Source organism: Tauraco erythrolophus, chromosome 26, assembly GCF_009769465.1.
Source record: "Tauraco erythrolophus isolate bTauEry1 chromosome 26, bTauEry1.pri, whole genome shotgun sequence".
Lineage (NCBI taxonomy): Eukaryota > Metazoa > Chordata > Aves > Musophagiformes > Musophagidae > Tauraco > Tauraco erythrolophus.
The window spans coordinates 7,576,519-7,603,767 of record NC_141490.1 but is presented as its reverse complement, the minus strand read 5'-3'; the positions used below and the strand labels follow the sequence as shown (position 1 = coordinate 7,603,767).

The 27,249-nt window shown below is 54.6% G+C and overlaps 1 protein-coding gene across 3 annotated transcripts; it reads left to right on the top strand.

Annotated features, from left to right (window-relative positions):
- The first annotated feature begins 7,784 nt into the window (after positions 1 to 7,784).
- MSANTD2 (Myb/SANT DNA binding domain containing 2) lies at positions 7,785 to 25,032 on the top strand. 3 transcript variants are annotated; one of them, XM_086627005.1, is made up of 5 exons: positions 7,785 to 8,285; positions 17,671 to 17,715; positions 18,368 to 18,626; positions 19,704 to 19,764; positions 24,152 to 25,032. In XM_086627005.1, the coding sequence occupies exons 1-5, from the start codon at positions 7,785 to 7,787 to the stop codon at positions 25,002 to 25,004; spliced, it is 1,719 nt and encodes a 572-aa protein (XP_086483131.1). In that variant the 3' UTR covers positions 25,005 to 25,032. The 3 variants fall into 3 exon arrangements, with proteins under 3 accessions (XP_086483131.1, XP_086483133.1, XP_086483132.1); XM_086627007.1 differs by lacking the exon at positions 17,671 to 17,715 and having other exon boundaries at positions 18,524 to 18,626; XM_086627006.1 differs by lacking the exon at positions 17,671 to 17,715.
- Positions 25,033 to 27,249: the final 2,217 nt, after the last annotated feature.

Genomic DNA, 27,249 nt, shown 5'->3' with positions numbered 1-27,249 from the left:
TTATTGGGGGGGGTCGTTACCGTGTCACTAACGACCTCCTGGGAATAGGGCGAAGGTGGGGGTGGCCAAAATGATGGGGTGGGGGAGCCCTGCACATATGGGGGGGACACGAAGGGGGGTTCACATCTGGAGGGCTCTTGGGGCACAGCTGGGGGGTCTTTCTCCTACACTGGGACACCAAGAGTCTGCGGGATGTTCACAGCTGGGAGGGTCTGGGGGATGCGTGAACATTCGGGCAAACATCTGGAGGGCTCAGGTCACAGCTGCGGGGGTCCCGGGGGGCCCCGGCTGGGCGTCCATGGGAAGCGCACATCTGGGCGGTTTGCCGTCCCGCACATCTGGAGAGGCGAGGGGGAGGTAGGCGCGGACACATCTGGGCGCACATCTGGAGAGCTCACCCGAGCGCGCTCCCCCCCACACGCCCTCCGCCCCCCCCCCCGGAGCTGTGCTGGGGGCCGCAGCCGGGCGCACACCTGGAGCGCTGCCGCACATCTGGAACCGCGCTGGGATGGGAGAAGAGTTTTTAATGGGAATCTTGGAGAGTTTGGGGGGTTTCGAGTGTTTTAGGTTTTTTTTTTCTGAGCGAGGGGGAACCTCAGGGATTAAAGCACCTCAGCGTTTATCCTGCTACAGGCGGCCCGAGGCCGCGGTGACGGGCTCCCGAGGGTGACACGTCGCCGATACCTCCTCCCAGATAAATTGGGGATGGCGAAAGGAGAAACAAAGGAACCGCTTCATCCCGATGGATAATCCGCCCCCCCCCCCCCCCGTTAATCAGCTGGGCAAACAGCGTCGCCTCCTCGGTAGCGCCGTTATTCCCGGTACCGGCGCGTTTAATTGCCCTTTGATTCGGTAATTAGCCGCTGTTTGCGCAGGATTTGCCCAAACCTCTCGCTGCCGCCGCTCAAAAACACCTCCTGATTTTTTTTTTTTTTTGGCGGGGGGGTGACACAAGCTTCCCCCATTCTTCCTTATCCTCGTTATCCCTCTTTATTTTCACTGCCGTTTGATTTTTCCTAATTCCCTTCCGCATAGCCGGGCAGCATCGGGGTGGGGAAACTGAGGCACGAAGGAGCTTAGCGGGCGGGGGGCGGTAATGACGAGCGACAAGATATTTGTATGGGCAAACAAGCGGCTGGAACCCCCCCCCCCCCCCCGGCATTGGAGGGGGGGGTTAAATCCCTCGCAGCCCTGGTATTAACATACCCCCCGGGACCCCCCCACCCCGAGCCGGGCGGTTTGCCGGAAAATGCGGCTTTTTGAATATTTATAGAGGTTGTGGCGCGGCACAGGGGGCGGGGGGGATGGAGGGGGGGGAGGGAAGGGGGGGGAGGAGGACAGAGGGGGGCTGCGGGGGGAGCGATCTGGAGAGGAGTAATGCTGGGGTACTGGAGGGATGGTTAAGGGTGATACTGGGATTTTTAGGGGTGATAATGGGATGTTTTGGGGGTGATATTTTAGGGGGATACTGGGATTTTTAGGGGTGATACTGGGATATTTTAGGGGGATACTGGGATTTTTAGGGGTGATACTGAGATGTTTTAGGGGTGATACTGGGATGGTTTAGGGGTGATACTGGGATGGTTTAGGACTGGGATGGTTTAGGGGTGATATTGGGATGTTTTGGGGGTGATATTTTAGGGGTGATACTGGGATTTTTAGGGGTGATACTGGGATATTTTAGGAGGATACTGGGATTTTTAGGGGTGATACTGAGATGTTTTAGGGGTGATACTGGGATGGTTTAGGGGTGATACTGGGATCCTGTAGGGGATATTGGTGAGATAGTTTAGGGGACACTGGGATGCTTTAGAGGATGATGATGGGATGGTTTGGGGAGCGAACTGGGATGCTGTAGGGGATGGTGCCGGGTTGCTTTAGGGGACAATGGTGGGGTGTTTTCGGGGAGCGTACTGGGATGCTTTATGGGATGACACTGGCATGCTATAGGGGATAATGGTGGGATAATTTGGATGACACTGGAATGCTTTAGAGGATGATGGTGGTATGCTTTAGGGGGTGACACTGGGATCCTTTAGGGGATGATGGTGGGATGCTTTGAGGAAAGATGCTGAGGTGTTCTAGAGGATGGAACTGCGATGATTTAGAGGATGGTGCTGGGATGTTCTAGGGGACGATGGGGGGATGGTTTTGGGGAGCATACTGGGACGTTTGATGGGACAACACTGGGATGCTTTAGGAATGATGGAGGGATGCTTTAGGGGGTAATGCTGGCGTGCCCTAGTGAATGATTCTGGGGTGTTTTCAGGGGTGTACTGGGATGCTTTAGGGGACGATGATGGGATGTTTTAGGAGATGATGCCAGGATGTGCTAAGGGATAATGCTGGGATGTTTTAGGGGAGTGTACTGGGATGCTTTACAGGATGTCACTGGAATGCTTTAGGGAATGATGGAGGGATGGTTTCGGGGAGCATATGGGGGTGGTCTAGGGGATGATGCTGGGATGCTGTAGGGGAGCAAACTGGGATGCTTTAGGAAATGTCACTGGGATGCTTTACGGGATGATGCCAGGATAGATGGAAGGATGCCGGGATGTATTAGGGGATGACAGCGACAAGCTTTAGGGGAGGACACTGGGATGCTTTAAGTGAGTATACTCGGATGTTTCAGAGGTTGATGGCGGAAAGCTTTAGGGAGTGGTACCGGGAAGCTTTAGGGGATGATGCTTATTTGTGTTAGAGGATGATCCTGGGAAGCTTTAGGGGACGATGCAAAGGTGCACTAAGGGATAATGCTGGGTTGCTTTAGGGGAGCACACTGGGTTGCTTTAGGGGAGCACACTGGGATGCTTTAGGGGCTGGTGCCCTTACGCACAAAGGGACGCTGCAGGGCTGCAGCAGGAAGCGCTGGCATCCCCCAAGCTTTGGAGGATGCCGCCTGGATGCTTGAGGTGAGCAGATTGAGCGGCGGCAGGAGATGCCCCCGGGCCACCCTGCGGGACGGGACGGCCGCGTCCCCGGGGCCGGTGTCAGGCTCGTTCCTCCCCGCCTGGCAGACGCAGCCAGGCGGGGGGGGGGGGGGTGCGGGGGGGACCCCGAGGTCTCCTGGCAGGGGTGTCCCAGCCCGCCTCATTACCACGGTCTTTGGGAGCCCATGTGTTCCCGAGATGAGCGGCTCGGGGTATATTAACATCCCATTTCCACCTCTTTAATCCGGAGTTTTGTCGGGATCATTTATCAGCCCAGCCTCCCTTCGGGGCCGGGGGAAACCGGGCGGAGCTCGGCAGCTGGGACCCGGCGAGGGAGCCGGGAAGCCGAGCCCCGAAGGAAACCGACCTCCCGGTTTAACAGGTAGTGGCTCATGTGCGACTGGTTAGTCTGGGACCGGCGCATCATTGGGAAAGGCTCCATCAAAGCTGGGCTTAATTGGGTGGAAGGCTCGTTTGCATGGGCGTTAATGGGGGATCAGAGGGGCCGGGGACCCGGAGCTGCCGGCCCTACAAAGGCGAGCAATTATTTGCTTGTCTGCATTATGTATTAACCCATCTGGGGCCGCGAGATTGGCTTTGAAAGGCAGACAAAAGGCGGAGGCGGGACGCTGGGCCCCGCGCAGGATGAGGCCGCCTGGGTCCCTCTTTTGTGGCAGCGGGCCCGGGGGGGGGCAGCCCCGAAGGATGCTGCTAGGTACCGGAGTTGGGGGGGGGGGGGGCTCGGCATCATCCCCCTCCTCCTCTGTATCGCATCTTTTCTCTCCCCGGTCACGGCGCTGTCGCGTGTCCCGGGGTAATAAATAAACTTCCGTGCTTGTCTTTTTTGGCGATTTGTTAATTGTCTTCAGGTTGGCTCGAGCGAGGTGGCGGGGGGAGCTTTGGGGAGCAGGGACGGGGTTCCCCATCGCTGCCCCGAGCTGCTCGTCCCGCCGTCTGCCCACCTCCGGGCAGCTGAGGACGGCCACGACTCATTTCCTAGATGAACCCCGCTGAGAACAGGCACAACTCACCGCAGGAGCGACCCCGGCTGAGAACAGCCACAATTCATGGCACGAGTGGGCCCCGCTAAGAACGGCCACGATTTGTATCCCAGCTGAGTTCCAGCTGAGAACAGCTGTAATTCGTTGCACTGGGCAATACTGGCTGAGAACAGCCACAACTCATTGCATGTGTGTGAGAACAACTCATTACACGGGTGATCCCGGCTGAGAACAGCCACGATTCATGGCACGAGTGGGCCCTGGCTGAGAACAGCCACCAGTCATATCCCAGTTGAGTTCCAGCTGAGAACAGCTGTAATTCCTTGCACTGGGCAATACTGGCTGAGAACAGTCGCAATTCATTTCGTAGATGAACCCTGCTGAGAACAGCAACAACTCGTTACATGGGCGATCCTGGCTGAGAACAGCCACAACTCGTTGCACGGGTAAGCTCTGGCTGAGAACGGCCACAATTCATATCATAGATGAGTTCCAGCTGAGAACAGCCACAATTCATGGCAGAGATGAACCCCACTGGGAACAGCCACAACTCATTGCATGGGTGAACCCCACTGAGAACAGCCACAACTCATTGCATGGGCGATCCTGGCTGAGAACAGCCACAACTCGTTGCACTGGGGCACCCTGGCTGAGAACGGCCACAACTCACCGCACAGATGAGCCCCTACAAGTCACTGCCTGAACCGACACGGCTGCTCCGAGGCTGAGAACGGCCACAACTCTCTCCAGGAATGACTCAGATGTGTTCGGCGGGTTGAGGAGGGGAGAGGGGGGGGACACCCGCGAGCCCCCCACCGCCGTGTCATTAGCCAGCGGTCAAATGGCCCTGACGGGGACGCGGGGCTGCATCGCAATCAGCTGCTCTGGAGGAATAATGAATTTTTCAATCCCTAATTAACCGTTAACCTCATTTGCATTCGTCCCCCGCTTTCCAGCGAGCCCCTCTAATTGGGGCCTGATGAGCTCCCAGGCAGGGGGGGCTGCCGCCCTGCACCACCACGGTGGGCTCGAGGATGGGGATGGGGGGACACAAGGGGCTGGTGGCCCTCCTGGGCCTTGGGGGCACGCTGGCAGGGCTGGCTGTGGGGACACCGGCCGCGGGTGCATCGTTTTGGGGACCCACTTTGGTGGGTGCAGCCCTGTGGGGGCACGGCGTGGGGCTGGCAGCGGGGACACCTCTTTGGGGACATCCCTTTGGGGACACCCCTTTGGGGACACGGTGGCAGCAAGGACACCCTGTTGGGGACATGCTGTACGGCTGGCATTGGGGACATCCCTTTGGGGACATGGTGGCAGCAAGGACACCCCGTTGGGGACATGCTGCAGAGGTGGCAGTGGGTGCACCCCTTTGGGACACGTCAGCAGCAGTACCTCCCTTTGGGGACATGTCATGGGGGTGGCAGTGGGTGTACCCCTTTGGGGACATGCTGGCAGCAGGTACATCCCCCTGGAGATGCGGTGGCACAGGGACACCGTTTGGGGACATGACACAAGGCTGGCAGTGGGTGCACCCCTTTGGGGACACAGCGGCAGTGGGGACGTCCCTTTGGGGACATCCCTTTAGGGACACGGTGGCAACGGGTACATCCTTTTGGGGACATGGCGAAGAGCTGGTGGCAGGGACATCCCTTTGGGGACACATTGAAGGACTGGCATTGGGGACAACCCTTTGGGGAGACAGTGGCAATGGGGACATCCTTTTGGGGACATGCTGACAGCAGGAACATCCCTTTGGGGACACAGTGGCAGCAGGGACACCCTTTTGGGGACATGTCACAGAGGTGGCAGTGGGTGCACCCATTTGAGGCCACTCCTTTGGGGACACACCACAGGGATGGCATCGGGGACACCCCTTTGGGGACACGGTGTCATCAAGGACACCCTTTGGGGACGCCCCTTTGGGGACAGAGCGGCATCGGGGACATCCCTTTGGGGACACCCGTTTGGGGACACGGTGGCATCAGGGACACCCGTTTGGGGACACCCCTTTTGGGACCCACCACCGGGGTGGCACCGGGAACACCCCTTTGGGGACTGGCAGCCGGTGACAAAGAGCCTGCGGTCCCCTCGTCGTCGTCCCCCCCCTCCGCTCCCCACCGCCAGCCCTTAATCCCCGTAATTAGAAGGGGATAATTACGGCCCCTGATTGCCCGTCCCCGTGTCCCCCTCGTCCCCCCCCCCATTTGTTTAACCAACACGGCCCTAATTAAAGCGTTTCATTAACGACCCCATCCGGGTGATACCAACCCTGAGGGGGACCCCCCAGGACCCCCCCAAAACCACCCCCCTCCGGTGGGGGGCAGTATTTGGGGGGGGGGAAGTTTATTTTTTGGGGGGGAGGTTTATTTTGGGGGTGGTGCAGTGGGGTCAAACCTCCGCGCTGCTCGTTAGGCTTGGCTTAACGAAGAGTTCGGGGCGCAGCTGGGGTGCTGCCCCCCCCCATTTCGATCCCCCCCACCCCCCCCCCCGCCCCCCCCCGGGCTCATCAATCATGGGTCCCCTCTGGTTCCAGCCCCGTTAATTAGGATCGCGGCGGGGGGGGCTGCGCCGCGCACGCGGGGGCCCTTTGTGCTGCCGGTGGCACCGGAGGGGGGCGGAGGGGGGGGGCGGACACAAGCGGTGTGGGCTTGGGGGTCCGCCAGGGGTCCCCGAAAAGGAGGGAGCCCCGAAACCTGGAGGGGTTAGTACATGGGGGGGCTCAGCGCTGATGTTGGGGGGCTCGGAGCTGAGAAATGGGGGGGCTCAGACCCGATAGTTGGGGGGCTCAGTCCCGATAATTGGAGAGCTCAGCGCTAATAATTGGGGGGCTCAGCCTCGATAATTGGGGGCTCAGTGCTAATAATTGGGGGGCTCAGCGCTAATAAATGAGGGGGCTCAGCCCTAATAATTCGGGGGCTCAGTCCCGATAATTGGGAGGCTCAGCCCCGATAATCAGGGGGCTCAATGCTAATAATTGGAGGGCTCAGCTCTAATAAACGGGTGAGCTCAGCGCTAATAATTGGGAGGCTCAGCCCCGATAATTGGAGGGCTCAGCGCTAATAATTGGGGGGGGGGTAAGCCCTAATAATTGGGGGGCTCAGCGCTAATAAATGGGGGGCTCAGCCCCGGTAATTGGGCGAGGACTCAGCCCCTGTAGATTGAAGATACTCCATCTCGGTACTGGGGGGGTGTTTGGGGGGTGCTCGGCCCCGAGGCGGGGGGTGCTCGGCCCCGGGGGTAGGGGGTGCTCGGCCCCAATATTTGGGGAGCGTTCAGCCCCCCCCGGAAATGGGGGTGCTCCGCCCCTATAATTAGGGGTGCTCAGTCTCGGTGTTTGGGGGGTGCTGGGACCCGGGGTGGGGGGCGCTCAGCACATGGGGTCCGTGTCCCGGTGGGGGCTACGGGGACCCTGCCGGTGTGGGGTCCCTGTGCCACGCCCACTCCCTAAACCACGCCCACTCGCAAACCACGCCCACCCCCGAAGCCACGCCCCCTGCCCGTGGCCTCACCCTACGCGCCAAGCCCCGACCCCGCGCGCGCCCCTACCCCTGGCCACGCCTCCTCCCTCCAAGCCCCGCCCCATCCCGACAGCCCCTCCCCTCCTCCTGCATTGGCCACGCCCACTTCCACAAGACCACGCCCCCCGAGCTGCGCCCCGCCCCTTTCACAGCGAGCCACGCCCCCTTCGCATCCAACCACGCCCCCTCGGTGGCCACGCCCCCACCTCAACCACGCCCCCTTCGCCACGCGCTCCCCCCTCCCCTCCACCACCGCCCCCCCCAGCCTGGGGGCTGCCGGAAGTCCCTCCCGCCGGCGCGCGTCACTTCCGCCCGCTCGCTCCGGCATCTCCAATATGGCGGCGTCCTGCGGCTCCTCGCAGCTCCCGGCCGCCGAGCCGCCGCTGAAGATCCCCAAGATGGAGGTGCTGTCGCCGGGCTCGCCGGGCGCGCTGAGCGACGGCAACCGCAGCCTCTCCGACCCCTCCACCCCCAGCGGCGCCTCCCCGCTCGGCCCGGGGCCGGCGGCCGGCGGGGCCGCGCTGGGGGGCGGCGGCGGCGGGGCGGGGGGCCGCGGCGGGGCCTCGCCCTCCGTCTCCTTCTCGCCGGGCGGCGCCGCCGCTGCCGCCGCCGCAGCCGCTTGCCGCGGGATGTCCTGGACGCCGGCGGAGACCAACGCGCTGATCGCCGTCTGGGGCAACGAGCGGCTGGTGGAGGCGCGGTACCAGCAGCTGGAGGGCGCCGGCACCGTCTTCGGCAGCAAAGCCCCCGGGCCCGCCATGTACGAGCGCGTCTCCCGCGCCCTGGCCGAGCTGGGCTACGAGCGCACCCCTTCGCAGTGCCGGGAGCGCATCAAGGTACCCCGGCGGCGGGGGGGTCGGCCCCGGGGCGGGGGGGGAAGCGGGGCGATCTCCCGGGGCGACTCGTGGCCCCCGGGGGTGGGGGCAGCCCGTCCCTGGGGTCACCCCTCGGGGTGTCCCCGTGCGAGGCGTTTTCCAGAGCATCCTTCCGTCGCTGCGTCTCGCCAGGGCTTGGCCTTTGGCCCTGGGTGCGAGGCGGTTTTCTGGAGCATCCTCTGGCTCTGGCTGGGGATGTCCCCTGGGTGCGAGGCACCTCGTCCCTTGGGATTGATCCTTCAGGGATGTCCCCATGCGGACGGTTTTCTGGAGCATCCTCTGGTGCTGGTTTTGGGTGTCCCCTGGGTGCGAGGCACCTGGTTCCTTGGGATCGATCCTTCAAGATGTCCCCCTGTGGGCGGTTTTCTGGAGCGTCCTCTGGTGCTGGTTTTGGGTGTCCCTTAGGCTCAGCTCAGCCTTTGGCCCTGAGTGCAAGGCGCCTCGTTCCTTGGGATCGATCCTTCAGGGATGTCCCCATGCCGGCGGCTTTCTGGAGCATCCTGTGACGCTGGTTTTGGGTGTCCCTTGGGCTCAGCCCAGCCTTTGGCCCTGGCTGTGGGGGCACCGTGGCCCCTCGGCTCAGCCCTTCCAGGTCTCTCCATGCAGGTAGTTTCCTGGAGCATCCTTTGGCTCTGGCTGTCCCCTGGGTGCGAGGCACCTCGTCCACAGGGCTCCCGGCTTCCCGCAGCACCCAGATGGCATCTGCTGGCCCGGAGCAGGCTGGGCACCACGTCCTGTGGGTTCAGCACCCACCACCTCCAGCAGCATCTTTCTGCTCCGGGTGCTGCATCCATTGAGTTCAGCCTCTGCGCGGGTGGGCTGTGGTAGCATCATTTGGTCCTGAGTGGGGAGAGACACAGTGTCCCGGTTATTTGTGTCCCCTCACACGGACAGCATCCTTTTCCCTGGACTTTTGGGGCGCTGCATCCCCTGGGTTGCCTCTTTCAGCCCCGAGTGTGCCGGGCACCGTGGCCCCGGGTGGGCTGACTTCCCTTACCTGCCCTCCAGCATCTTCTGTCCCTGAGGGAGTGGTACTAGTTGCTCCTGGAAGCCCCTGTGGGAAAAGAGGGCTCCCAGTTACCCCAGTAATGAGGGATAGCTCGCACTCTGGTTGCCCTCTTGCACTCGTGGCTTGCTCCTTTGCTTCAGAGTTGCTTTGCAGGGTACGACGCCTTCCCCGGCTCGCACCGGAGCGTGCTGTGCAGCAGAAACCTCTTTAATAATTGGGCTGCGTTTCCTCTGCCGGCAGCTTTTAAAGAGGGATCTTCCCAGTTGCATCGTTCCCTGGGGGAAAAGGGAAAGGCTGGGTTTGGTGTCTGGCTTGGGAGCAGCCGCTCCGCGCGCCCAGCTTTTATGAAGAGGAGATATTTGGATATGGGGTGGGAATTGCTGTGGGTTTTCTGTTTATAAATGTGAATGAAGCTCGGAAGGGCGAGTTAAACGCTCTGAGCTCCCTCTGGATTTTGTTTTCCCCTTTCATGACCTGTGAGCTGCCCGTGCAGCCGCTGGAAATGCGGAACGATTGAAAAGTAATGCTTCGTTATTGCTGCGGAGCAGCGAGGCCGGTTGTTTCTCCGTTCCTCTTCTCATCCATTAAATACAGCTCTGCCAGCCCAGCCTGGCTGCGATTCTCCAGGTGGATACACCGGGGCTGCCTTTGCTTGGCAAAAGACGTGGAAGAAGGGATTCTGCAGTATCGAGGATACTCGGGAATGAGAGACTCGCCCTTCAATCCATGTTCATTCAGACAGCTCCATCCCTGGAAGCAGGTGGTCACCACGAAGCACCCCCCTTCCTCGAGCTGTTTGAGTTTTGTGATGTATTTTTCCCCACGGCGTCTTGTCAACTCCGTGTATTGGCTGCTCAGGGATTCGTATCCCTGAGTGCATCCAGGTTTTTTTTTAGAGGAACGTTGTTGCACCGTGAACTTCAAGTCCCTTGTTTTTGCTGTGGCTTCCAAGGTGCTCGTTGCTTCAATCGGTTCTTCCGCAAAACTTTGGGCTGTGCGCGGTGGAGGAGCTGCTGGAGGCAGTCTGGCTTCGTCCGCAAGACTCCGATCCTTCGGATCGTGGTGGGAGTTTGTAGGAGCTGCAGGAGCTGGTCGTGGGTTTGGCACCAGAGCGCGCGTTCTGGCGACTGCTGGAAGATCCCACCTGAAGGATTTCTCCCCCTTTCCCTTAACAAGTGGTGCCTGAACACATCTTTGCCCATCTTTTGTGCATCCCGGATCCCCACCGCAAGGGTCTTTCATCGCTGCGGTCGTCCGGAGGCGCAAACATGTGGATTTTTCCAAAAGCTTTGGGCCCGCAGTGGGTTTTTCAATGGAATTGCTGTGAAGTGAGCGCTCGTTGAAAGGTGGGATTTCTTGCTGAAGTCACCTTTAGGATGGAGCAGGATGACTGGAACACGCTGTTGGAACAAGGAGAGGTCCCAGGTGCTTCCTTGGCTGTCGGCCGGCTGAGCTGGAAGCAGAGCCGGGGAGGCGATGGTGGAGGAGCACGTAGCTGCGTCGTTCCGTTCGTTACCCGTATTTCTGTGATTTTGTAGGATACTTTCACTTAATGCCTGCCAGGGAGAGTACCGTGAGGATTTGTGGATGTGTTATAAATGTAAATGGTGCTGAAAACGTTTCGGATTCAACTTATTTCGTGAATATGTTTTAGAGAAGAACTCGGTACTGGCTTTCTGCAGGACACCTGCCTCTCCTGGACTCTGCCAAATCCCGAAGAGCGAGTTAGGAATGAGCTGGAAAGGAAAAAGTCAGCTCCGCAGAAGGAAGTTTTCCAGTTGTGTCGCTGCATTCTCTCCTAATTCAAACAGGATGTCAAGTAAGATCCCAATTCGGATTTTCATCTGCCTCTTAACATCTGGGAATGAGACCGCTGTTGGGTTCGAGCCACTCTGGAAGTGTGTGTTTCAAATTCAGGGATTCACACGCCACCGTTCCAGCAGCTTTTCCTAGTTTCTTCCTTCGGAAAGAGACCTGGAATCCGACATCGTGGCTCAGAGGCTGGTGGATTGGTGAGTTTGGCAATCGGGAGCTGCAGGAGGATTGAAACGTCTGGATTTGTGTTCCCAAAAAAGCTGTCTTGTGCTCTGTAGGTTCCTCATCCTGTTGTGTCCTTCATCTTTGCTCCTTTAGTGACACATTCCAACCATCCCTATGATAAGTAGCACTTGTTAAAGAGTCGTTTTCATCCAGACCTTCTCCGATTTCCTAAATATGTTCACGGTCAAGGATTTAGTGCGTGTATCCCAAGGTTTGTGTATCCCAAAACTCATCACCTCCCTCCAGCAGCGCGCGGAGAGCCTGTGAGTTTTCAGGTTTGACCTTAGCGCTGGTGTTTACGGCAGGTGATGGAATATTTGGCCAAACCCTTGTCGGATCTGCCCGCTGGTTTCGTGCCCTTCCATGTTCCAGCCGGCGAGCGGGAGATTCGCCGTTAACTCGAGCGCTTTTAATCCCAGAAAATGAGCCGTCGCTGCCGAAAGCCGCCGTACCCAGTTCTTTGAGGTGGTTTTCCGTCGGGAAATACTCCATGACTTCATCGTTTCATCCTCTTCCAGCCTTCGCACGTGGCTGCGGCGGTGGGAAAGCGCAGGTGAGCTCAGGTGTCACGGCTGCCGCGGAGCGGTGCGAGTCGGGGGTGATTTTTGAGGGATAAAGTCTTGGTTTGTGTTAAAGGAATGGTCTTGCAACAACGCGCTCCAGTCGTTTTCCCAATCCTGGGTCGTACGGATCGGCGCAAGAGTTTCTGCCTGCGGCTTTCTTCGTGGAAGGTGGAATCAAAGACTCCCTCTCCTGACAGCACTTCGCTGAGCCGCGAGAGCGTTTCGGTGCTAGAAATTCCCTGGCTGCAGCCTTTTTCCAGCGGAGAGAAATCCTTAAAAGTTGCCAGGAGACTGTTCAAAGGAGTTCAGGGATGTTTTTAACGTGTCGTTCCTTCAGCTGCCGCAGAAACACGAGTTCCGTTTTCATTTTGCGCGCCGGCCGCTGAAATTCCTTCTCCTGTCCCCGGAGCCGCTGCCGAGGCGTTTGTTGATTCAGAGGAGCAGCTCCAACATCAAATTCCTGGCTGCAGGAATTCCTGAGTCCCACTGCCCATCGCAAACTGTTGGATTTTTCCGTAGGTAACGACCTCCCTCTCACCCCAGACGGGTCACCGGAGGTTTCCGCTGGGTTGTGGTTGCCCGCTAAGCGTGTAGTTTCTTTTTCAAAGGAAAAATAAATCCTTTGAAGACGCTGGTTAAACGCTCGGGGAGAACGTAGGCACAAAGGGGGGAAGAGGATGCCACGAAGCCACATGAAACGGGAAGGAACGGAAAATTCCGCCTGAATATCCGCCGTTGGTGTTGTCTAGCTCCAGGCGGTGACGCCGCGCTCGTTCGTAACGGGGCTTTGGGAGCGATTTTATAAGCTGGAAAAAAAAAAAATAAAACTCTTTGGTGGCAAAGAACAGATTTATTTGGTTTGCTCCTTCTGGGATGTATTGAGGAGCGTCTCGGGGAGGAGGGCGTCGCGTGGAGTGAACCCTCTTGCTGCCTTCGGCCGGGGTGTTTGCGGAGCGGTGTCGTGCCGCTCGGGATCTGTCTGGCTTTGCACGTGCAGGACGAGCGTTTTTACTGCCCAGTAGCTTCTGCAGCCGTGCTGGGAGTCTGGAATACTCCGGACTGGTCGTTCCGGCGTACCTGGCTCATCCACCGCTCATTGCATGGGTGCAAAGTGATTCCCAGAGGGAGCTGGGAGCGAGCCGGCGGGTTATCCTGCTGAGACAGAAACGGCTGATGGCCAGGAACTCACTGCAGAAGGACAAACTTGCCAAACTTGGACATTAAATCGAGATTTGGGAGATTTGGGAGTGTTAAATCCAAGTTTGGGGCCGAACAGTTTTTCCCTGCCGTGCTTCTCAACTAGAGAGGACTTGGAAAGGTGTCAAAAATCCTCCTCCTGATTTCGGTCACTTGCCCTTGTGCAGGTGGAAATTCTGGGCATCCCTTGGGCGTCAGTCGTTGCAGAGGCTGCTCTGGCGTCGGGAAGGAGCGTGTGAGAGTGGGAACCAGCAAGGATTTGAGCTGGAGGTCTCTCGTGGCTTGCTGACAGCAGAGATACGAGCCCTGGGTGGCCTCTGGGACCTCCTTGGTCCAGGCTGCTGCGCTTCCTCATGCGTCTCAAGCTCTGTCTGTAGGATGCATCCATCCCATCTAAACTCTTTCCAGAGCCAAAAATCCTTGGCTGCAGTGGGTATGGGCACGGCAGAGGGTTTTTTGCTGGTCTGCCTTCTCAAGCTCTGCCTGGTTTCTCCTCCTTTCCTCCAGTGCTGTCCAAAAGTGGGAGCTGAGTGTGGTGGGAGATGGAGGTGCCCAGCCATCTGCCTCTCCACAGGCGATGCTGGAGAGCTCCTTGTCTCTCCATGTCTAACCTGATCAGCGTCAGATCCCTGAGAAGGGTAGGAATCATTTTATTCTGTGCTCTCTAATGGCAGCAACCAGTGGAGCGTCTTCGCAGGTGGCTGGTTTTGGGACACGAGGCGTAGGCTGCGAGGAAGTTCCTCATCTCTCGGCACCGCGTGTCACCGTGTGGCTTCGTTCCCTGTTGGTCACCAGCAAAGTCCTGCCACATCCAGGCTGACCTGTAGCACTTCTGTAAATAATTCCTGCCCAGGCAAGAGCTTTTTTTTTTTTTTTAATGTATTTAATTGTGATTTAGGAACTGGCAGTGGTGGAAAATCTGCTGGTTTTTGGGTTTTCGTGAGGTTCTAGCTCTCGCTAACCCGATTTCAAAACACGTGCCCGCCCTGCCTCGACTGACATCCCTTATCTGTGTCTTCTAGGGTGACTTTGCTTCTTCGAGTCGTTGTCCAAAGAGATCTCTGGTTCCTCGCTCGATCAGACAATCGGCTCATCTGTGTTCCCGCTCACCACCTTTCTCCCCTCAGGACATTCCCATCACTTTCCTTCTTCCGTCCCGGAGACCTTTGGGCCAGAGCCAGAGCTTTCAGGAAGCCCCTGTGCGTTCGGGCAGGTCGGGATAGGACTGCGGCTTCGCTCTCCGGTGCACAGCGTGGTTTGTTTTGGCTGCTGGCCTGTCCCCCAGTGCCGGTGGTGATCCGACCTGTGGGGCCGGAGCCGTTGTGGACAGGTCCACGGCAGCTCCTGCAGCACACACCTGCAGAATTTTAAGGATGGGTTTGCACAGGGCTGCTGGTGTTCTGCACAGGAGCATTACGACTTGGTTTTCCGTGTTGGAGGCGTGTTGAAGTTGTTGGCTGCCCTTTCTGTAAACTCTCCAGAGTTTAAGGTGCTCTTTCTTCTCCTGGTCTGGATAGAGCACAGAAATAAGGCTTTTCGTGGCAATATCCCGTGTCAGTCTCGTGTTCTCCTGCCTCATGCACATCTTTGAACCTAAAAATTCATGAGCCAGCAAGTTGAGCAGAGCTATCGGGCTACTGTCGTCAGCTCTGTTCCCTTATGCTCCCACTAGCCAGCTCAGGAATGAAGATTCCAAGAGCTTTTGCTGTGCCCGTCGTGCCTGTGCCCCCTACAACCACTCCAGGCTTTGAAAGCTGTTTCTTTCGTCCCAGTGTGGTTTCATCTCGTGTTGCTTGTGAGTATTGTGGCACGGTGAGGAAGGATATTGCTGTTCTTAATTCGGGACGTAAAGCCAAGAGCTCTTCTCTCCCATTCAGTAAAAGAGCATCTTTGAAGCTGAATGTTGTGCTAAGTGATGCTCTGAGCCATCGGGACCGCTTCCAGGCCAGCTGCTGTCGTTTAAGAGACTTAAACAGGTTAATGTGGACATGCCTGTAGGCCACCTAACTGCTCTGTGGAGCCTGTAGCATCTCGCTGAGTAAGAGTATGTCTTGGATCAGGGATCTGGAGTTCCTCGCGTTGGACCATCGCTGAGGTTATACATGAAAAGCTCGCTGGGCTGTGGTTCTCCCTCATTTTTTTGTTGGGAGGAGGTCTGTGTCTACAGCCTTCCCCAAAATTGCTTCCTAAGGCTTTTCTGACCGGTGTTTCTGGTCGTCACGCTGCAGCTCCTGCAGATCAGTTCTCCTGTGGCTTCACTCGTAGAGAAGAACGAGGGCTCGTAAGTTAGAAACGGTGAGAAAATCCACCTTGAGCTTTTTGACTGTCTCCTCCTTCGCATTCCGTAATTCTGAATTAAGCGGGGATAATCTGTCTTCGTATTGCAGGCAGTGTTGCAGAACAGTAAGCAAAAGCCTCGGTCTCTTCCAGTCTGTGCAGTCACTGGGCAATTATCAGGTCTGTTTTCAGTTCCTTGTCCTAAATTTACTGGTTTCTTGTCCATCTGTACCAACATATGTATGTGCACTTTAGGATCCACGGAGCAGGAGTTGAGCTGGACACCGGCAGGAGTAGAGGAGGTGCGTAAGAAAAACCTCGGTCTTAAATCTGGGCGATCAGAACAAGCTGCTTGGGAGAAAGGTGTCTGAACTGTTGAGTGCTATAAAACATCCCGGGGAAATGTCCTGAGCAGTTGTTTAGGTTCTTCCCAGGATTTCTGAAGAAAATCGTCACGGGAGGTGCAGGCAGAAGCCCGTGGGCGCCCGTGAAACGGAGCTGACCCGTGTTATTCGGAGGTGAACATCACTTAGAGAAGGGGTAGGGACTGCCTCCGAGGAGGAAGAGCTAGCAGGAGTCTTGATTCTCCGGGAAGCAAGACCAGGGAGCTGCCAGCTGCTTGGCCACAGGCTTCCTGGTGCTTTTGAGGGCACCAAACTTGAGCTCATCCCACTCCAATTTTAGTTTGTCTGTTGCCAGATGCAGAGGTAGAAGATGAATTGTGCAGCCAGGTCCGGAATCATCTAGACAGTCCCCTTGGGAGTCCTCTTCATCGTCAGGGAGAGGTGTTTGAAGCACACACTTAAAACAGAGCGAGTGGCTGTGGCTGTGGAGCGTTCCCAAGAGGATTTGGCCAACAGAACTGGCGTTTTTGGTTAACTGCGGTGGGGAAGGTTCCAGAGGCTCTAAATCTGCCGTTCACTCCGAGGGATAAGCCGGGGCAGATGTAAGAACTGGGGTTTGGGAAACGTATTTCCGAGAAACTGGGGCTTGGGTGGATGCTAGGAAGAGTCTGGGAGTGAAACAAAGAGTTTTCCCCCATCGCTGGGTGGGATTTGGGCTGAAAGGAGAGAAATCGGAGTGCAAAAGCCGAGCGATGCGTCCTCCGGCGTGATTTTCCCTCTGAAACGGGAAGGAGGGCAAAGCGGAGCATTAAAACTGCCTGGATGTTCCCGAGGGGTTCTTGTTGCCGAATTTTGCCAGCCAAATTTTAACAAACCAGTACCCCCAGCCACCCAGTTTACCTCCAGTGACTATCAACAGGTTTCTTGGCCGAGTCTTTGTCCCAGGTCGACGCAGCCGGTTGTTTCCTACCCCGCCGGCAGACCAAAACGTAAAAATTCGGCGATGTCCATCCAAAGAGGATCTGCCCATTTATCCCGAGGGAAAGGTTCCACCTTAAACCTCTGGATAACTCCGGTGCTTATTGCTGCCTGGGTGTTCCTATCGACTTTATTTATTTTTTTATTACTTTGGGTTCTTTTTGGGTGCGATTGGTTGTGGGATTGTCTTTTTTTTATTTATTTATTTTGAAACAGCAGGGTCAAACTGACTTAGGAGTTCTGCTTCTGCCCCCAGGGCTCTGAATATCGGGAGGCAACTGGTTAGGAATGTATTCCTTTTCCCGCTGATGCTGTAAAACCAGTATGTGAGGAGCACTAGGTAGGTTTGAGCTCTCTGGAGATGTAAAGGTTCCTTTTTGGGGGGGAACAAGCGGTTTTTGCAACGCTGTGTGCTCGGCAGTCCGTTACAGTCCTCCTCCAGACCACGAGGGGACAGGGCTAGCTCTTCCCAAATTTGAATTCCGGAGGTGGTTTTGCCATTCGAGCCGGAACCTGAGCAGTCTAATAAATTTAATACGGAAAAAAATATGTTTTTTAGCACTCTACCGATCTGAAAACCATCGAGATCCAGCGAACCTGGGGCACATCGTTATCTTTCAAATGTGGAGTGGGAGTAGGATTAAAACCACATTGAGGGATGCACATAAAGATTGCTTTTTTTTTTTTTTTTTTTTTTTAAATTTTGATCCCCAAACAGTTGCGTGTCGCTCCGGATTAGGGGGGAAACGTGGCTACGGCTTGGCCTCGGTGCTGAAGGGATCACCCGAAAGTAGAGCAGGATTTTGCATCCGTCTCTTCGGCCCCAGCGCCGTTTTTAAAGGCTTATTAGGCAGAGTATTTATTATTCCTTACTTAATGCTTGCTATGGAAGTCTGGGCATTGGGAGCATTATTGATTTGACCTCTTTTAAATTTCAGCAGCTTCACAAGAGGCAGAGTGAGTTAGTAAGGAATGCAAAATATGTAAGTAATATATATTTTCCTAGCTGAATAGCTTAGGCATACACATTTTGTACCTTGTGTCTTCTTACCAGAGTGAGGAAGGTTGGACCGTCTTTGCTTTGGGGGACTCTCCTTTCTCTTTCCCTTTCTTTCCCCCTCCCTGCTTCACCTCCTCCACGCTGTGGGCACAACACCAGCTCTGCTTTCTCCTCCTCGTAGTAGGTGTGCATTTTCTTGGCTGGTTGGTATCTCTGACTCGGGGTCTCTTGGTATTTTTATTTTTTTATTTTTTTTTCCCCTTGTGTTACATAGCAGATCTGGGGATTTTTTTTTTTTTTTTTTTTTTTTTTTTTTAATTTTTGGAGTGGGGAAGAGAATAAATCACCCGAGTTAAACCTGACGAACCTGTAGCTGCTACGCAACGTTGTCCCGTGCGGTGGACGTTAACGCTCAAGCGCTGCAGCGGGAACGTCGGATACGTACCGGCGCTTCCTGGCGGGCGTAGATTAATTCGGGAGCGTTGTGTTTAGCTCGTGAGCGCGGGGCGAATTCCCACCAGCAGAAGCCAAAGAAACCCCTAACCTCTGCCTAGAGCTGCGTGACTGTCTGCGGGTGTGAATGTGTGCTCCTCCGCCGCGCCGCCGCCTGATTAACGGGAATTTTTCCGTCTCAGACCCTTCGCAGGTGCTACAGCCGCGTGAAGGAGCACGGCGTCGGGAAGAGGAAAAGCAGCTACACCTTCGAACAGCTGGAGCAGGTGTTCGGGCAGGGAGGATGGGACTCCCAGCCCTGCCAGCCCGTCCTCATCAACAGCAGCGGCTTGTACCAGGAGCTGGAGTCGGACGGCAGCACGATGGAGGAATATTCGCAGGAGGATTGGGGAAACCACAGTCAGGATCTTCACTGCTACCAGACGGGCGAGCAGGAGTTGGGTGAGATGTTGGCACGGCGCTTTTACGCTGTGCTCCTGCCTGTCTCGTGCATCAGCTTTCGTGTTTGGGACGGAACGTGCTCCGGGTGTCTCCAGCACCTGACATCCTTGGGGAGGAAAGGGAAAGAAGTTCCCCAGTCCATCATCAAAAGCAAACCACGGTTCCTAAAATATTTTTAGGATCAAGACTTGAGTTTAAAGAGGTGGAAACTTTTAAGTCCACCAAATTCAATGGAGACCCAAGCAAGGGAGTAGTTAGGAAGTGAATTGGATCAAGGCTCTTGGTGCCATGGGGTGGATTTTTTGTCTTCCCCTTGTGATTTCCAGGCTAAAACAGGGAGAAGAGAGGCAGTTCCTTACCTGGGCACATCTGTATTCGGGGGGTCGGTGAGCTGAGATGCTTTGGAAGAGGCTTAAATCGCAGTTTAACATTCAAATTTTCACGCTGGCTCTAAACAACCTTCCGGTCCTGCCAGACTTCTTCCCTAGAGGGTTTAAAATTCCAAATTAGGTGGGAGAGAAACGGTGGGGAGAAGGTGACATTACAAAACGTGTGGAAACGGCGCCGAATCCTGCCTAGTTTGACTCATTCCATGGTCTCCTGGTTTGTTCTCCTTCCGTCGGATCGGAGACAGTTGGCACACGGCGTCTAAATGGAACGCAGGTGCCTTCGTGCTGGTGCCCGCTGAAAGCAGAGTAGCCTCTTTTTCTTTTTCCCCTCTTTCCTCTTTTTTTTTAAAAAAAAACCAAACAAACAATTCTGTTGATTTGTGATTTAATAGTGAGAATTTGTAGTCTCGTCCTTGAAAGGTTTTGCACGTGCGGAGAGGGATTCAGGTCTTGACTGACCACGTCTCTTCCAAAGGGGGAAGAAAAATAAAAATACTGTTCAGTTACGGAGGATTTAGGAACTGGAGCTGTCTCGTGCAGAGCTCTAGTGGACTTTCCTGACGTAGGAAGCAACTCTGATTTATTTTTTTTAATTTAATTTCAGCCTTTTTAAAATTTTTTTTTTGAAACAAGAAGCCCCAGGAGCATTATTTAAAATATAATTATGTGTTGGAATTTTACCTTTCAGATGAAATGCCTACCACGAAAAGAACGTTAAAGATAAAACAGGAATCTTCAGAAGACACGCAGTAAGTAATTTCTGAATGTTTTCCTCTGGAATGTGTTTCCCTGGGGATGTGGTGCAGGAGGGGAGGATATTTGAAACTTCTGATTGTAATTAGAAGTACATTGTGCAAGACTCTTTGTACACTCAAATCCGCTTTCCACGTTATTCCAGTTACCTCAGAGTGTTGGGAAAGCTTCACAACTCTTCTTCTCGTTGAAAATGAGACTTACTGCGTGAAAACAAGGACTTAAAATGTGGATAAACTCCACATCGGATTCATTAGGGATGCAGGCGGGCAGGCTGTGGGTATCGCGACATGAGGCCAAACTCTTAAATCTATTTGTAATCTCTGAGGTTTGTTTGATTTATATTTTTTTTTCTTTCCCACATCTGCCTGATGTTTGCCCCTTTGGATGTAGGGAAAAGGAGAATAGAGGAGGAAAAGAGGAGTGAGAAGAGGGACGCGGCACCGCGGTAGTGGCGTGTTCTGATGGCTCGGTGCGAGTGATGCTTGCAGGAAAAGTTCAGGCAGTTCCCCTCCTCGGTGGGAAGGCATGCCAAAGCTTGGGATTATTTTTATTTGATTTTTATAACTTTCCAGAGCTGACTTGTAACCCTTTGGATCGGTTTAATCTGATAAATACCCAGAGCATTTCCAAAAATGAGGGGAGTTGTGCCGTATTTACCCAAATAAAAACCCCAAATGGGTTTTAAAATCCAGGGAGTGGCTGGAGATCTGTCTGTGATGGGAACGAGCCATCCCAATCGGACTCGCGGATCCTTCTTCGTTCCGCACACGAGCTCCCCTGCCGGTAATTTGTAGTGTCATCCCAAGTCAGGCTGGTGTTTCCTACGCTGGAAAACGAGCTGCTGGAGGGTGGGAAGTCAGCAACCGTACGTGTTTACATGCCGTGAAAAAAAATCCTCCGAAACGTGAAAAAAAATCCTCTCAAAGCTCAAAAAAATCCTCTGGTATTGTTGTCTCTTGGAGCAGTTTCTTAGGACTGTTGTGGGATAATTTTGCCTTTCAAGGAATGCTTTAGGGAATTGCATAGAGAATGTCTTTGCTTCTCTCTTTCATCTCCCTGGGATTTTGGAAGGATTTTTGGAAGGGTTTTTTTTGGAGTCTAGCAGCTTGCAGAAGCCCCGGGACGTGGACGTGTGCCACGACGTTGTTATCCCAGCAGAGAGGGTGGGAGATGCTTCCTACAGGAAACGGATCATGGGCTTCCTGGGCGCTGGAATTTATTCTAGCTCTTCTTTTCCTGATAAACCCCCACGTGTGAGGCTGCTGTGGCTATCAGTGACTGCAAACCTGGAAAAACGAAGGGAGCTCGCTGTGTTCCCGCTGCTTGCGAAGGGTTTGGAGAAGTAGTGTAGTGGAGGGTGTCCCTGCCCATGGCAGGGGGGTTGGAACTAGATCGTCTTTAAGGTCCCTTCCAACTCAAACCATTCTGTGATTCCATGATTCTAAGTAGAAGGTCGTGGTTTGCCGATAGGATGAAATCCAGCCCTGGGCCACCTTCTGCGGATGAAAAACGAGGTTGCCCTGCGAGACGCGGCGTAAACCCTCCGCCAGCTCGGGTTTGTCTGTTGAAGAACAAAAAATAGTCATAATTTGACTCTTGCTGCTGGAGACCTCTGCTCGGCCGAGTCGTGGAGATGCTGGATAGAGCCCGGGACAGCGAACGGCAGAGCTTGTTTGAAATTTCTTTTCTCCCTGTCGCTTCCTCCGTGCTGGAAGTGACGGATTCCCCCCACAAAAAGCCCTTTTCCTCTCCCGTACGCGAGGTGCTGCTGGAGATCATCTCATGAAATTATTCCTCTTCCCAGCAGCAACAGTTTGAGTGACTAATTTCGTTTTTTTTAGCGTTGTTTCGTACTGAACTAAACTTAGCAGGAGTATTTATAGTGTAATTAATAAAGGTGGGGGCTTTTTTATTAGGGTTTTTTTTGAGATTTTTTCGCTCTGTTCCTCCACTGTTGAATGAAAACCTGCCCACGCTGCTTTTCTCCTGGGTTTGGATTGGGATTGCTTGCTTTAAATTGAGTTCAGCTGTCTGTCTTGAGTCGGATGAGCGTATCGATGGAGGTGGAACACGGGCTCTGCGCTCCCGAACGGCCTTGTGCCACATGCCCTCCTCCCTCTTGTCCGTCTCATCCCTGGAGAGTGAATTTCCACTTCCAAAAGTCTTCAAAAAAAAAAAAAAAATTGATGTACTGATGGATGTGGTCGCTCAGAGCTGGTCTGTGGAGGAGCTTGGACACCCCACTTGAGGTTTGCAGAGCTGGGGTGCACCAGCCATCGTGTGCCAAACTGCTCGATGGGGAACCCAGTGCCTTCAGTCCCCCCTGGAGGCACCAGCGCTTGGAGAACCTTCCCAAAATCACGTGTGTTCCACTTAAACTTGTAAAAGCAAGGGTTTTTTTGAGATGGGAGGCTGGGAGGTTGGACCTCTCCAGCGCTGTGGAAAGGGTCTGCAGCTCCCAAACCTTTTTTCGTTCGAACGCTTCCATCAATATGATGGAACAAGAGACCTTCTGATCCACGTAGGGATTTATCGGGCAGAAAGAAAGAAGGAACCTGGTGTTGCCTGATGCAGGGACTAAAGGTGCAGAACGTTCTCCTGGTGGGACATGGGAGGAAGAACCACCCTCCTGGGGACACGGTGACCATGTGGTGGCCGGTTCAGCTTTACAGATGGGATATGACAAGGGAAAAAAGGAGGAGAGTTGCATGGAGCAACCTTTTAAATCCTGTTTGTTGGACCGAGGGAGGTTTCCCCATTACCAAACGAGTCGTGTTTATCATCCTACAGCTTTGACTGTAGGACAATAACTCCAAAAACGCGTCATTCTCCCTACGTGCTCATGAGCGCCCCGGTGCCTCGTTCATCCGGGAGATGGGAACGCCGGCTGGAGCGAACACTCTCTCCCGATGGCTTAGCAAAGCCTAAATCCCTCCGTGGAAACTCGTTTTGACGCCGGCGGCGTCAGCGAGAAAGGGATCGTTAGGAACACGAGGATTCCTTTATTCGTTATCCAGAGGGAATTTTCCCCGTCCGTCGCGCAGCGCGTTATCGTGTCGGTTGTGTCCTCTGCTCCGCGGGATCGCTTCCTCGAGCCGTGTTTCCCACCTTGGAAAGGGCGCCTTGGCCCTTCCTTTGGGTTGTTTTTGGGCTTTTTGTGCAATTCACAGCGCCGTTCGCTCATGTTAACTCCAGGGCAATAACGAGGTGGAAGCGTTTCGGGTGGGAATGCCGGTCGGGATGCCGGGCTGGGAAAAATAACAGGATAATGACGTTGATTTAACACTGTGGAAAGGGTCTGCAGCTCCCAAACCTTTTTTCATTTCAATGCTTCCATCAGTATGATGGAACAAGAGACCTTCTGATCCACGTAGGGATTTATCGGGCAGAAAGAAAGAAGGAAACTGATGTTGCCTGGTGCAGAACGTTCTCCTGGTGGGACATGGGAGGAAGAACCACCCTCTTGGGGACACGGTGATCATGCGATGGCCGGTTCAGCTTTACAGATGGGACACGACAAGGGAAAAAAGGAGGAGAGTTGCATGGAGCAACCTTTTAAATCCCGTTTGTTGGACCGAGGGAGGTTTCCCCATTACCAAACGAGTCGTGTTTATCATCCTACAGCTTTGATTGTAGGACAATAATTCCAAAAACGTGTCGTTCTCCCTACGCACTCATGAGCGCCCCGGTGCCTCGTTCATCCGGGAGATGGGAACGCTGGCTGGAGCGAACGCTCTCTCCCGATGGCTTAGCAAAAGCCTAAATCCCTCCGTGGAAACTCGTTTTGACGCCGGCGGCGTCAGCGAGAAAGGGATCGTTAGGAACACGAGGATTCCTTTATTCGTTATCCAGAGGGAATTTTCCCCGTCCGTCGCGCAGCGCGTTATCGCGTCGGTTGTGTCCTCTGCTCCGCGGGATCGCTTCCTCGAGCCGTGTTTCCCACCTTGGAAAGGGCGCCTTGGCCCTTCCTTTGGGTTGTTTTTGGGCTTTTTGTGCAATTCACAGCGCCGTTCGCTCACGTTAACTCCAGGGCAATAACGAGGTGGAAGCGTTTCGGGTGGGAATGCCGGTCGGGAAGCCGGGCTGGGAAGAATAACCGGATAATGGCGTTGATTTAGAGGCACGCTCGCCGTGAAGCAGCACGGGTAGGAGCAGGACGTTTCCACCACGGGGATTTTTTTTTTTGGGTGGATACGAGCAGAAATCTTTCTCGGAAGCGGGACGTGTGTCGTGATAAAATACAAAACACCCGCCGCTGAGAAAACCGGAAGGGATTCATATTTTTCCAAAAGTCGGTGCGCTCGCCGGGGGGGTTTCGCTGCTCCGGTTGACCGATGCCTTTATCCTTCTCTCCATGTTTTTTTTTTTTTAAATTTGCAGGAAACGCGACGTGATGCAGAACATTATGCAGATCTTGGAGTCGGTGCAGTTGAAGTGGGAGCTGTTCCAGAGCTGGACGGACTTCTCCAGGCTCCATCTTTCTAACAAACTGGCCATTTTCGGCATCGGTTACAACACCCGCTGGAAGGAGGATATCCGTTACCACTACGCGGAGATCAGCTCGCAGGTACCCCTCGGCAAACGCCTCCGGGAATATTTCAACTCGGAAAAACCCGAGGGGCGGGTTATCATGACCAGAGTGCAGAAAATGAACTGGAAAAACGTTTATTACAAATTCTTGGAGATCACCATCAGCGAAGCCAGGTGCCTCGAGCTCCACATGGAGATCGACTGGATCCCCATCGCTCACTCCAAACCCACCGGAGGCAACGTCGTGCAGTATTTATTACCGGGAGGGATCCCAAAAAGCCCTGGCTTGTACGCCATCGGCTACGAAGAGTGCCACGAGAAGCCCCTGTCGCCGCTGGCCGAGCACAGGGGGCCCGATCCTGGCAGTGAGACTCAAGCGGAGCTGGAGGTCCCTTCGCCGCAAGCTTCCCTCCGGGTGGACATGGAATCCGCCCGGATTATCTACTGTTACCTCGGCATCGCCGAGGTGCGGACTCTCCAGCAGTGCCTGTTCCTACATTTTCAGGCCAACACCAAAACCTTCAGCAAGGATTGGGTGGGGATCAACGCCTTTTTATCTCAGAACTGCGTCGTAGAGCCCGGCGTCTCCCCCAAATCCATCTACATCAAATTTGTGGAGGTGGAGAGGGATTTTCTTTCCGCCGGCTCTTTGGTAGAGTGCCTGGAAAAAGCCATCGGATACCCCTTAAAATTTAACAACTGAGTCTCATCCTTCATAAGGATTAGGGCTTTCTGCCCCCCCCCCTTTTTTTTTTTTCCCTTTTTTTTTTTTTTTTTGTTTTCCATCTCGCTACCAGCCGCTTTCGGATCCTGTTCCGGGTGAGTCGGGACTTTTCCGCCCGGGAAGGAGTTTTGGGGTGACGGGAGGCTCGCGGGGCGCTTCCCACGAGCTCAGCCCCGCCAGGCGAGCACCTCCCGACTGTAGGTACATTCCACATCGGACAAGCGCGTACACGTGGCGTTTTCATACGAAAAAAGCTGGATTTTGGGGGGTTTTATGTTTTTATTTTTTTCTTTTTTCCACAGTGTCTCGTTTTTCCGCATCCGTCTCTTAAGTGTTATTACGGATCTGACTCGATAAGCAATAGATAACGGCGAGTTAAACCTTGAACCACGGTAAAGGCGGCTGTTTTTTCCAAAGCCACCCCTGGATACTCTTGTACATAATTTAGAACGTCACTTTTTTTCACCCGTCAAGTGTTCTCCTCTCTCCGAACAGTGTTGCCTGCAAAAAAAAAAAAAAAAAAAAAAAAAAGACTTTGGTTTCTGTGATGTATTCCACTTTACTAGTAGCGTTGCCATATCCGCTTTTATTTTATTTTATTTTATTTTGTAACATTAAAATAATTCCTGGCCTTTTTATTTTTTTTTTTTTTAATTTTGTGGGGTGTTTTGTTTTTTTTTTTTTTATTCCGAGTTCTAGTTAGCCTCTTTGTGAGAATAACCTGGCAGCTGGGAAACATATTTTATTTTTTTTTTTCCGGTCGAACCATGCTTATGGATACAATCAAAGCTGTGAGAATGGGAAAAGGGGGGGGCTTGGGAGGGGAGGGGGGGACACAGGGATGGGGAGGGTCACGGGGGGGGCGGGGGAGGACGCATTTAATGCCTTTTTCAGACGTGTTACTATAGAAGCCCCATTATCTCGCTGGCTGGCGCTGGCAGTTTCAGTTGTTTTTTTTTGTTTGTTTGTTTGTTTTTTTTTAATTTTATTTTATTTTCTAAAGCTCATCGATCGGTGAAGTTGTGACATACGATGAATGTGTCGGTCCTAATAAAATCAAGCAAACACGGACGAGCTTTGGCAAATGTCTTTCTCCTCCCCCAACACGGGGAATTTTGGGCGGGGGGACACACAGATGCAGAGGTCTCCTCCTGGGATATTTCCACGGGGGCGTTGTTAACGGTGAGAGATGCTTAATTAATTAATTTTATCGGCTGGAGGTGCTTCCCTTCCCCACGGAGATGCCTGGAATTGCGAGGGGCGCTGCCCGGCTGGAGATCGGCGTCGCCTTCGGATGCGGTTAAGCCTTAAGGCAGTGGAGAGAGGAAGAGGAGGAGGTCGCCCCGCTCGCCCCCCGGGGTGAATTGCCCCCAAAAAGAGGGGGAGTTTTCCTGGAGAGCCAAGAGGGAAGCACCGGATGGACCAGGAGGTGAGATGGCAGGTAGGGGATTCCGGCTGCGGGGAAAGGTGGCATCCCAGTGGGATCTGGCTGAGTCGATCTCCCCAAAGCCGAGGCTGGATCCTGCAATCCCGCCGGCCAGGCTGGATTTACCGGGAGGGGGGAGACGAGGGCGAGAAGGGATTAATTTCCTCCCCCCCCCCCCCCCCCCCCCTCCTCCTCCGCTGATGTCTAATCTCTCCGCTCCGGCTTCGAGGTCTGACCCTGGCTGCATCCACGATCCGGGATAACCTCGGCCGAGCCGGGAGGGATTCGTCCCGGGGCTCCCTCAAACCAGAGTGTCAAAAATGTCCTTTTTTGGTGGTGGTGGGAGGGTATTTTTATATTTTTAATTTGGTTTTTAAGGATTAAGGTGATTATTCGAAGGCCCCTGGGGGAGGGAAGCTGGGAACAGTGGGGCTGGGGAGGGTTTAGGGGTCCCTAAAAATTACACCTGCACCCCTTTATTAATTAATTACTAATAACCCTAATAATTAATTACTAATAACCCCGATAATTAACTAATCATCGCCAAATTCTTGGTGCGTGGTCGCTATTCCCGGCTTGGGGGTTGGGGGGGGGGGCTCCCACTGGGACCCCCTCCCCCCCCATGGGGCAGGGTGGGAAGAGACCCCGCCCCTTCATCAGGCCCCGCCCCCTCCTTGGCCCCGCCCCCACCTGCTGGGCGGGCACCGCCCCCTCCCAGTTCCTCCCACCATCACCACCACCCCCCCCCACCCCGCCCCAGGCGCGGCCCCGGCACCTGCTGCGGCGGCGGCTCCGGCC